This window comes from Ursus americanus, chromosome 14 (assembly GCF_024610735.1).
Source record: "Ursus americanus isolate L20-20 chromosome 14, mUrsAme1.1.p, whole genome shotgun sequence".
NCBI classification, from domain to species: Eukaryota; Metazoa; Chordata; class Mammalia; order Carnivora; family Ursidae; genus Ursus; species Ursus americanus.
The window spans coordinates 42,783,292-42,794,411 of NC_142140.1; the positions used below are offsets into that span (position 1 = coordinate 42,783,292).

An 11,120-nucleotide genomic window follows, 5' to 3' on the forward strand; every position below is an offset into this window, starting at 1 on the left:
CTGCTGCTGCCCTGTGCTTGTGCTCTCTGTCAAATAAATAAATAAAATCTTAAAAAAAAAAAAAGAATAAGTAAATCGTGGAATACTGACAGGATGGAACTCTAACCAGCAATGTAAAAGAATTACCTGCTACAGACAACACACAAACTGTGCTCAGACGCAATGTTCAGTAAAAAGCCAGAACAAAAAGAATAAATACTGTACGATTTACATGAAGTTCAAGAATAGGCAAAACCAGTCAATGGTGATGCAAATCAGTACAGTTGTTAACTAGTAAGGATCACAGGGAACTTTTTGGGGCATAGAAACCAATCTACTTCTTGATCTTGGTGGCAGTGACAAGACTGTGTACTCATATGTAAAAATTCATCGCATAGTAATCTTAAGATTTGTGTCCTTTGCTGTATGTATATTAATCCTCAACAAAACAGTAAATTTTTTTTAAAGGAATCTTCCTGCTGTAAAAAAAAGAAAAAAAAAACCAACCCATAAGATGCTGTATTCTGCAGTCTAGATAAATATCGATGGATCATTTGACCAAATATGATTAAGTTCAGAAAGGGAATCTTAAACTCAGTTTCATTGGGATTGTACTTCACATTCTCATTTCTCTGATTTCACAGTCAGCAAGCCATGGTGCCAATGTCACAAGAAAAAACCTTCCTCAGCACAAAAGTAAAAGTTGTGGGCAGCACCGGGTGAGTTCTCCAATTCATGCTCCAGATCTCTGGACTGCTGGGAATGCGAGCAGCTCTTACCTGGGATGTCATCAACCTTGACGTTGCTAACAGACTGCAAGGAACAGAAGAGTTCCCCATGGAATTTACTATTTTCACACAGGGGAGCTGTCGATATCCCTGTTTCCATCACTTCTAGAAAGTGATGTACATAGGCCAGAGTCCTTTAATAGTGACACACAAATGTCACTTTCCATTATGTAAACAGATGCTCTAATTATATCACAGGTATCAATTCTCTTGTTTGAGTCCAGATTTACAGAACAATACTGTGGTTGTGCAGAAAGCCCAGTGAACATTTCGGTTCAAAAACGTACTAATTTGTGTGCTACAATTCCCTGAATACCGAAAATGGAGAAAGAAGAGAAACATTTTATTTTTTTAAAGATTTTATTTATTTATTTGACAGAGATAGAGACAGCCAATGAGAGAGAGAACACAAGCAGGGGGAGTGGGAGAGGAAGAAGCAGGCTCATAGCGGAAGAGCCTGATGTGGGGCTCGATCCCATCACGCCGGGATCACGCCCTGAGCCAAAGGCAGACGCCCAACCGCTGTGCCACCCAGGCGCCCCAGAAGAGAAACATTTTAGACAGAAAGAGCGAGCACAATGAGTAGTAGGCAGTGAATGGTGTGATGACCCAAAACGTTAATGAAACAACGAAGACCTCAGAAGACAATTACAATTGACAGCTTGAAGGATTAACGTTGCTGGAAGTCTCGTCAAATCTCCAAAATTCAGTTTCTCCCATCTTCTAACCTAGGCCTCTCCTCATTAGCATTTATACCATTCACCGAGATCCATCAAATTAGCTCAAAATCAGCTTAAAAAAAAACAAGACTCCTTAAAGGATTAGGCAATGTTAAGAGATGGGGCACGTACACAGGAACGGCAAAGGACCAAGAAAAATCGGAGGGTTTATCAAAAGCAAAAACTGGCAGTGCTCCTCTCCAAGAAAACAGGAAGAAACCGAATGGGTCGCCTTGAGAAGAAAATAGGGATCTGTGATAATCCTGGGCTTATCTAAAGAGATTCTACAGTAGGCCCTACAGAAGAAAAAGATGCGCTTGGAACATGAGTAAGTTCTCCCCTTTGGGGATAGTCAGTAGTGTGGAAATACGCAGAAGGTGATGAGAGCCAGGAGGAGGTGAGAACCTCAGGCAAGGGTACGTAGAGACAGCCCCCCTTGGGACCCGGGAATAGGGTACGACGAAACGGCAGAACCGAGAACGGGAAGGAAGAAACCAGCAGGTCACTGGGCGCCAAGCTCCTGGAGGAGGGCTCTCCGGTTCACTGCTCAGCCCAAGTGCCTAGAACTGTACCTGGCTCGTGGCGCGGGCCCAATACACAGATGGAAGGGAAGACAGCCGTTCCAGCCGTGTATTGTCCGTCTGAGGGACAGAGAGGTCCCAAGCGCCCCACGCCGCTCAGTCCCCTCCTGCCCTTCACGCCCAGCCGGGAACCCTGGGCAGGGAGGGTTGTCCTTCCCTGCTGTATTTGGGGGCGGGGACGGGGTCACGAAGCCGGGACTCCTTACTTACTTTTGCAGCCGGGCGCCATGGCGCCCTCACTCCTGGATCCCAAGACCAACACAGCGGATACCCACACCTCCAGCCGCGCGGCGCGCCGGGATTCCGCACGCTCAAGATGGCCGCAAATTTGAATTTGGCGCTCGGGTCGGACGTTGACGCCAGCAAGGAGGCCGCCATGTTGCCCGGCCTCTGGGCAGGGGGCGGGGACGTCGTGACGTCACGAGTAGGCGCCGTAGCCAATGTACCATCTCCAGGCGACCCGGGAACCTCTTTTTCCCGGGAGCAGCTATGAGCAAGCGGAACCAGGTTTCGTACGTGCGGCCAGCCGAACCGACGTTCCTGGCCCGCTTCAAGGAACGGGTCGGCTACAGGGAAGGGCCTACCGTGGAAACCAAGGTGAGCCCAGGCCAGTCGCGTTACCTCAGAAACGCGAGCTGCCCTGCCACTTCCGGCTTCTGCCTTGACTTGGCGGCCAGGCGCTGAGGGGTCCCTCCTCTCAACCTGCGCCCAGCCCCGAATCTGGATGGGCCTCAGAGTCCAGGATGGCCCTCTTCAAACAACTACAGTCCTTGGTAAATGGTTAAGAAAGTCGTCTTATTTGCTTATCCCAAAACCTATAGGTAGCAGGATGAGTGGTAGCTTAGTCCCGTTTTCCAGAAAAAGAAACTGAGCCACTTGATCAAATGACCTGATGTCCTAGGCCTGGAGTCTGGAGCATCTTTGGAAGAATGCCCTGGATCTATTTTTACGCTTTGTTGTTTACCGCTACCCTCCCACCCCAAAAAGCATGTTTAAGAATATCCTGGATCTAAATAAAAGAGGAGCTTCAAGAAAGAGCAACACCTGAATAGTCTAGGGATGAGTATCGGTGGGAATCAACTTCTGAGCCCTCCTGGGGCCTAACTGGTTCACACCAAAACCTGCCCTACTTCTTTCAATAGGAGAGACTTATGCTTAGGGATTGTGTGGAGAAATAAAGAATTCATTTACCACTCTAGTACTTTCATTAATACCCACTCCCCAAGTCACTTAGGGCTTAGTAAAGGAAACAAGATTGACTTGTGTGAAATTACTCAATCCGGTGAGTATGTGCTAAATCCAGGCATTGTGCCAGGCTCTGAGAGGACAAAGAGATGGATCTCCAAAATACTGTATTCTTGTATAACCTTCCTGCCTGCCTCATCTCTGCCGTCACAGGTTACACCTCTGTGAACCTCTTCAAAACTCCTCCAAACAATTACTTTTCCTCTATTTTTCTCTTCACTTTGACCATATCTGTAATATTCATCATTTTGCAGTGCAACTACTTGCTCTCCTGTGTATCACCACCACTAAATCAAACTCTCTAGGTTGGTATCTTAATCTTTCCGTATTTTCCCAGCGCCTGGCACAGGGCCTGGCATCAGGTAGTGGGTGACCATTTGTATTGACTGTGCTTATCAGGCAAGGCTTCACGGAGGAAGGGATAACTTAGATTGAATCTTGAGCATGGATAGGACAGCAGGTAGAGATGGAAGGAAGGGTGGATAAAGGTGTAAAGATGGTGAGTCAGCGGGCGCCTGGCTGGCTCAGTCAGTGGAGCATGTGACTCTTGATTTCGGGCTTGTAGGTTTGAGCCCCACAATGGGTGTTAGAGATTGCTTAAAAATAAAATCTTAAAAAGAAAAAAAAAGCGAGTCATGGACTGTGTGTAGAGGTGATTGAAGAATTGTTGGAGGGGAGGCCACATGGCCTATTCAGTAGGCAACGAGCCATTTTTGGTTACTCCGTGATCATGGAGTGACTGATTCCCCAGGACCAAAAACAGTTTGATAAGGACAAAGAAGATGAGATTTGAGGAAAGATTTACAAATGAGAATATAAGACCTTTTTATAGTTTGCTTGAGGTCCTTGTGATGGTCGTGTGTACATAGTTAACACCTTGATGATTCTAGCCTGGAATGCTATTTTAGGAGACCTTGTGGGGGGCACTTTCGAATTCATATCAGTGATATAGACTGACTGACTTAGTTAAGAGACTTCCATAGAGGGATACTCCATGTTTCTGTGTTTGAGAAACCAACTGCACTCTTAATCATGTTGGCAGTATAACCATCGTTCTAATGATGTGTTAACAAAAAGAAGAGTTTCATGGAAAATCACTATATAATTAAGCTAAATTACCTTATTCACCTTTTTTTTTTTAAGATTTTTTTTTTTTTATTCAACAGAGATAGAGACAGCCAGCGAGAGAGGGAACACAAGCAGGGGGAGTGGGAGAGGGAGAAGCAGGCTCCTAGCGGAGGAGCCTGATGTGGGGCTCGATCCCATAACGCCGGGATCACGCCCTGAGCCGAAGGCAGACGCTTAACCACTGTGCCACCCAGGCGCCCCATTCACCTTCTTGAGAGTTAATTCAGGAGTGGCTTTGAGCAGCCATTGTTTATTTGACCATTTCTCTTATTTTCCAGCCAGTTGTGTAAACAAAAAGAGAGAATCCGAATTAATGATTCTCAAGCTAATGAACACCAGGGATTTTTTCTTTTAAGATTTTATTTTTAAGTAATCTCTCTACACCTAGACACCTGCGTGGTTCTGTCGGTTAAACATCTGCCTTCGGCTTGGGTCATGATCCCAAGGTCCTGGGATCGAGTCCCACCTTGTGCTCCTTGCTCAGCGGGGAGCCTGCTTCTCCCTCTTCCTGCTGCTCCCCCTGCTTGTGCTCTTGCACTCTCTCTGACAAATAAATCTTTTTAAAAATCTTTAAAATAGGGGCGCCTGGGTGGCTCAGTCATTAAGCGTCTGCCTTCGGCTCAGGGCGTGATCCCAGCGTTCTGGGATCGAGCCCCACATCAGGCTCGTCCGCGGGGAGTCTGCTTCTTCCTCTCCCACTCCCTCTGCTTGTGTTCCCTCTCTCGCTGGCTGTCTGTCAAATAAATAAATAAAACTTTTTTAAAAAAATCTTTAAAATAGATAATTCCAAGGTATTATACAAAGATATCTTTTGAGTAAAAAGTTGGGGAAGAGGGGCTGGCTCTTATGGTATCTGACATTTTTTGAAACTCTGAATCAGCTGGCCAAAGGTTACCACTTGTTACGTGTATATACTGACTACGTGGTTTCTGTTGGTGTTCTCTGTACTTTTTTATGTTTGGGCAATTTCATAGAGAAAAGAAAGCAAGTCACATAGTACTATGTACCATATCCTGTTCGTATACAGAATGTTTTCTATACTTCCATATTTTTATACATTTAGAAAACAGCTGATAGGATGCCCACCAAACTGAAGCCATTGGAAGGAGGAGAGATCATCATAAGTGGGAGAAAGGCTACCTTTTACTTGCTGCTTTCTGTACTTTGGGGTTGATTATTTTTTTGGTCAGGCTTCGAGAAGAGATGGAAGTGAAAACAGGTGATGTAGAGCAGAGAGAACTGAAGCAGTTCGGCATGCCCTGGGAATGCTGGCAGTCCATGAAGCAGAGGGCCCCTGACACTGGGAACTGCAGGCTGGGGTCCTGCTGAGAAGGAAATTAATCCCTTTGGGCGGGCACTCCAGGGTAACCGGCGGGTGGACCTCTTCCCCAGTGTGGCAAGGTTAGGCCCTTAAGAGTTACTTGAAAATTCTTGGCCAAATATATTTAGTGAATCAAGTTACCCTTGTCACTTAGTCATCACAGTATTTCACAGAGACAACAGTTGTATTTGATTCAAGGTCAGCAGCCTCCATATTGTGTTTGTGTTTTCCCGCTAGAGAATCCAGCCTCAGCTCCCAGATGAAGATGGTGATCACAGTGACAAAGAAGATGAACAGCCCCAAGTGGTGGTTTTAAAAAAGGGAGACCTGTCAGTTGAAGAAGTCATGAAAATTAAAGCAGAAATAAAGGCTGCTAACGCAGGTATGCCTGAAAGTAAGCTGGTTTTTCTAACAATGTAGGAAGCCTGGAATATGAAATTGTCTTATGTAATAGGGCGGTATGTTTGAAGGAGACAGTCCTAGGTTCAGACTTTGGCTTTAACACGCACCAGGTGTGTGTAATCTTGAACAAGTTATTTCTCCTCTCAACCCAGCTACCTCATCAGTAAAATGGAGACTATAATGGTACCTACCTTACTGGGTTGTTATGAGGGTTAAGTGCAAATTTAAATAAAAACATCCTGTTAAAAAAAAAAAGGTGGCTAGGTTTACAAATTAGTCATCAGAGGTGTATTTAATCAGTGCCTGAAGCACGATACGCTATGTGGTATAGTTTTCATTTTTCCTAAATATTTATTACATTGTTTTAAGGAAAAATGCTGGAGTTCCAAACAATCACTCTTCGTAATACTTAAAAATACAGCCTGACTGTAATTAATTGGGGACTGGCAACATGATGGAATACTTCAGGAAGTGAGTTTTTATTAAGGGACTGCATGTCTTGTGGGTATAGCTAGAAACAGTGGAGAAGACCAGAACTGGCTCAAGACATCCTTAAATACCGTCTGAGATCTTCTTGTCATTTGAGTCTCTGATAAAGACAAAATAACGAGAGAAGAAAGTTCTTTAACTTTGTTTTTGCTGCAGATGAAGAACCGGCTATAGTTGATGGAAGAATCATGTATCGAAAACCAGTCAAGCGTTCCTCGGATGAAAAATATTCAGGTTTAACAGCAAGCTCAAAAAAGAGGAAGGCAAATGAAGATGAAATAAATAAGCAGGACTCAGTTAAAAAGAACTCACAAAAGCAAATAAAAAACAGTTGCCTCCTTTCTTTTGACAATGAAGATGAAACTGAGTAAGTGTAAATATTTTGGACTTCATCTTCCTTAAGAGTATATGGGGTGTTTTTTAAAGTGACACTTTTTTTTCTATTTAAAATAATACAAGTTCATTATAGAAAATTCAGAAAAAATTTAGTATGATAAAAATGTGTCTCTTAGTACCCCTTTGACACGAGGCTAACTCTGTAGATATTAACTACTATTAACATTTTGGAACTCCCTCCCACATGTGGGGTATGTATGTATGTAAATTATATTTTTTAAAACAAAATTGAGATTGTATTGTATATGTTTTCTGTCCTGCTTCTCACATGACATTATATTCTGAGCATTTTTCCAGATCAGTAAAATTCAAAAACTTAATATAATTGCTATAGAGGATTTTGTCACTAAACAGATCGCCTGTTGCATCTTCTTCGTTAGCAGAAGCCCACTTTGGAGGAGAAAGATGATAATGTGCCTAGTTAAGAATACTTCCCCAGCTCCTGCTAAAGGTAGCCATATAACAGTTCTAGGAATTTTAGAGATAAAAGTGGGTCTTGGGGCGCCTGGGTGGCACAACGGTTAAGCATCTGCCTTCGGCTCAGGGCGTGATCCTGGCGTTCTGCGATCGAGCCCCACATCAGGCTCCTCTGCTATGAGCCTGCTTCTTCCTCTCCCACTCCCCCTGCTTGTGTTCCCTCTCTCGCTGGCTGTCTCTGTCTCTGTCAAATAAATAAATAAAATCTTTAAAAAATAAAAAAATAAATTTAAAAAGTGGGTCTTGTACAAGTGAGCATCTAATAACAATTGATCTTGATAGAAGAGAGGATCGAATGTATAACATGGAGACTGTAGCTAATAACACTATAAGAGAGATACAAGCTAATAACACTATAAGAGAGATACAAGCTAATAACACTATAAGAGAGATACAAGTAGCAGTCTGCTTAATAAAGCTACCAGGTGTTTGATACAAGAAAGCAGGTCTGGCAGGCATGAACCTTTGTCCTTGCTACATCCTGCCACATTCTGGGGCACATACACGAAACCTAGGAGTACTGGAGCCATCTTTTGGCCTAAGGAAGGCAGACCCTTTCTCTGGGTGGTACAGTGGAAAGACTCAAGGCACTCGGATCCTGATAGCATGCCTCAAGGAGCTGCTGCACCAGCCACAGACTGCCAACTTCTGGACTTCTTGATATATGAGAAGAATAAACCAAAAGTTGTTGGTCAGTAGTACCACTTCTGACATCTGAAAATTCAATGTCTTTTGCCCTCCTCTTCCCTTAAGAGGCCCTCTTTAGTATTGTGCTCCTAGAATTTGTCAGCCTTAAAAATAAAAGTCAATTATTTTACCAGCATAATGGGTTTATTTGAGAATCGTAGACAATTGCAATTCAGGACACACAAGCTACTACAAAACTAGGCAAGTCAGGAGAACAAAGGAGGGGACTGCTCTTTTGGAGAGGATGGGGGGAATTGGGAGGAGTCGTTACAAAGAAAATGTCCATTGGAGTACACTGGGAGTTTGAAAGGTAATGGCTTCTCATTGGCTGAGTTGTGACGGTCTCATTGGCGGGGCTGTTGCCAGGCAAGGAGATAATCTTCCTTCTCCCTGCTGGGGCTTAGTAAAGTAGTCTTCTTGTTAGGAATGCAAGGTGTGGCTCTTTCTGTTGGTTCTGCAAAGGGCTGCAAGGTGTGGAATGTGTGAGCTCCCCCTTCTGGACTCCCAACTCTTAAGTGACATTTTCTTTATCTAGTTTCACAAATTCCAAACCAGTACAGCCACATACTAATCAACATGCTTATGTTCTCTTCTATTTCCACCTCTCTTTATTCTCATATATAACTTCTCCTCACCAACCCCCACCACCGCAAACACAAAAGTCCTGCAACACAAGTTTTTATTTGGTTAGTGTCAGCAAGGCTTCCCTTTTCATGGAAAAGAGAGATCTAGAGCTTGAAGTGAAGTAAGATCCAACAGTGGGAGGTATCAAAATCTAAAAAAGCTCTTCAGGGTACTCAGAAGTACACTTCACAATGTCCACTCAAATCCCAGTAATTTCTTTTTTCTCTGATTAATCTGAATTTTCTCAAGGATAAACTCTTAAATTGTGTTCTATTTAAATCTAGACATAGTTTAAATAACTTTCTGTAGATTAAGCATGAAATCATAGCCCAATTTCAAGAATGTTTTTTTTGGGGGGCGCCTGGGTGGCACAGCGGTTGGGCGTCTGCCTTGGGCTCAGGGCGTGATCCCAGCGTTATGGGATTGAGCCCCACGTCAGGCTCTTCTGCTGTGGGCCTGCTTCTTCCTCTCCCACTCCCCCTGCTTGTGTTCCCTCTCTCGCTGGCTGTCTCTATCTCTGTCGAATAAATAAATAAAAATCTTTAAATAAAAAAAAAAAGAATTTTTTTTTTTTTAATTCTTATGGGGCACCTGGGTGGCTCAGATGGTTAAGCATCTGCCTTCAGCTCAGGTCACGATCCCAGGGTTCCTGGGATCAAGCCCTGCGTTGGGCTCCCTGCTTGGCAAGGAGCCTGCTTCTCCCTCTCCCTCTGCTGTTCCCCCTGCTTGTGCTCTCTCACTCTGTCAAATAAAATCTTTAAAAAAAAAAAGTTCTTAAAAAACACATTGAGAACCAAAAACTAATGCTGAACTTTGCTCGTTTTCAGTAGCTTTATATATGCTTGGAACATCTATAACTCAAAACCAATTAATGACAGTTATTACATACAACTCATTTTATTCTCAAGACAACCCTAGTGAGTATCCTCATTCTGAGGAGGAGGAGGATGGGGAAAACAGGCTTGGAGAGGATCCGGTCTTAACCCCATTAAGTGGCAGAGAAGTCATTAAACTCAAGACTCTCTAGTTCTGAGTCTGTTTTCTTAACGTTAAGGACACATTGCGTTTTGCTCAACATACAGAACCTTCATCCCAGTCAAGGACTGAGTCTTAAATGCCTAAGAATTGGGGGGGGGGGCATTTTCATATACAACTTTCCACACTGGTTATATCCCAAGTTTTACTCTACAGCATGAAGCCCCTGATGTCGAACAAGCGCCGAGCTGTGCCTGAAGGATTTCCCACATTCAGCACATTCATAAGGTTTTTCTCCGGTATGAATTCTGTAATGTTCACTAAGGTGTGCTTGTTTGCGGAAAGTTTTTTCACACTCACTACACTTGTAAAGTTTCTCTCCAGTGTGAGTTCTCTCATGTTCAACAAGGGAGGAGTTCTGAGTGAAGGCTTTACCACATTCAGGACATGTGTAAGGCTTCTCTCCTGAATGAATTCTCCGGTGCTGCATGAGGCATGCGCTCTGATTAAAGGCTTTCCCACATTCATTACACTTATAAGGTCTATCTCCAGAGTGACTTCTCTGGTGACGGGTAAGGCAAATGCTTTGACTAAAGGCTTTGCCACATTCAGTGCATTTATAGGGCTTCTCTCCAGTATGAATTCGCAGGTGTTTGATAAGGGATGGACTCTGACAAAAGGCTTTGCCACATTCAGTGCATTTATAGGGTTTCTCTCCAGTATGAATTCTCAGATGCTGGACAAGGATTGCTTTTGTTTGAAAGGCCTTCTCGCATTCATTACATTTATAAGGTTTCTCTCCTGTGTGAATCCTCAAATGCTGAGTAAGATTTGACTGTTTACGGAAACAAGCTCCACATTCGCTACATACATAGGGCTTCTCTCCTGTGTGAATCCTCTGATGCTGGGTAAGAGATGATCTCTGAGTAAAGAATTTCCCACATTCACTACACTTTGAAGGTTTCTTCTGCGTGTTAAGTCTCTGAGGGTTCATTTGCAGTGAAATCTGGCTGGAACTCATGCTGCTTGTAACACAAGGAATGTTTGTCCAGTAGGTTCAGGTTTAGAGGAAACTGTCTCTCAAATTCATGACACTTATAAGGAACTTTCTCAAAGATGATTATTATAGTAACACTGTCCTGGGAAAGCTTTGGGTGTTATGTGTGCATGTACTGTCCCCTCGGGCATTCCTGCAGGATACCCCTTCTCTTCCTTCTTCAGCAAGCGTCTTCATCTTGTCCAAACACAAACCCTGGACGACCAGGTTCTCTGACCCTGCACATCTGCCACAAGTCAATTAACACTGTTG

At 43.7% G+C, this 11,120-nt stretch overlaps 3 protein-coding genes across 4 annotated transcripts in view; 1 reads left to right on the forward strand and 2 right to left on the reverse strand.

Annotated features, from left to right (window-relative positions):
• The window catches only part of KIF15 (kinesin family member 15), a 65,318-nt gene extending 62,858 nt beyond the window's left edge, over window positions 1–2,460 (reverse strand). The window contains exon 1 of one of the 2 annotated variants that reach the window (XM_087867119.1): window positions 2,364–2,460. In XM_087867119.1, coding sequence (XP_087723245.1) covers window positions 2,364–2,445 — 82 coding nt within the window. In that variant the 5' untranslated portion in view covers window positions 2,446–2,460. Of the gene's footprint in view, window positions 1–2,277 lie in introns of both variants that reach the window. The other variant, XM_045778660.2, reaches the window with a different exon arrangement.
• A 32-nt stretch (window positions 2,461–2,492) lies between these two features.
• KIAA1143 (KIAA1143 ortholog) lies at window positions 2,493–7,276 on the forward strand. Its single transcript, XM_045778661.2, has 3 exons — window positions 2,493–2,664; window positions 5,999–6,143; window positions 6,809–7,276. The coding sequence occupies exons 1-3, from the start codon at window positions 2,557–2,559 to the stop codon at window positions 7,021–7,023; spliced, it is 468 nt and encodes a 155-aa protein (XP_045634617.1). The 5' UTR covers window positions 2,493–2,556; the 3' UTR covers window positions 7,024–7,276.
• Window positions 7,277–8,349: 1,073 nt separating this feature from the next.
• ZNF501 (zinc finger protein 501) lies at window positions 8,350–10,836 on the reverse strand. The gene has a single exon (XM_087867123.1). The coding sequence runs from the start codon at window positions 10,830–10,832 to the stop codon at window positions 10,017–10,019; it is 816 nt and encodes a 271-aa protein (XP_087723249.1). The 5' UTR covers window positions 10,833–10,836; the 3' UTR covers window positions 8,350–10,016.
• Window positions 10,837–11,120: the final 284 nt, after the last annotated feature.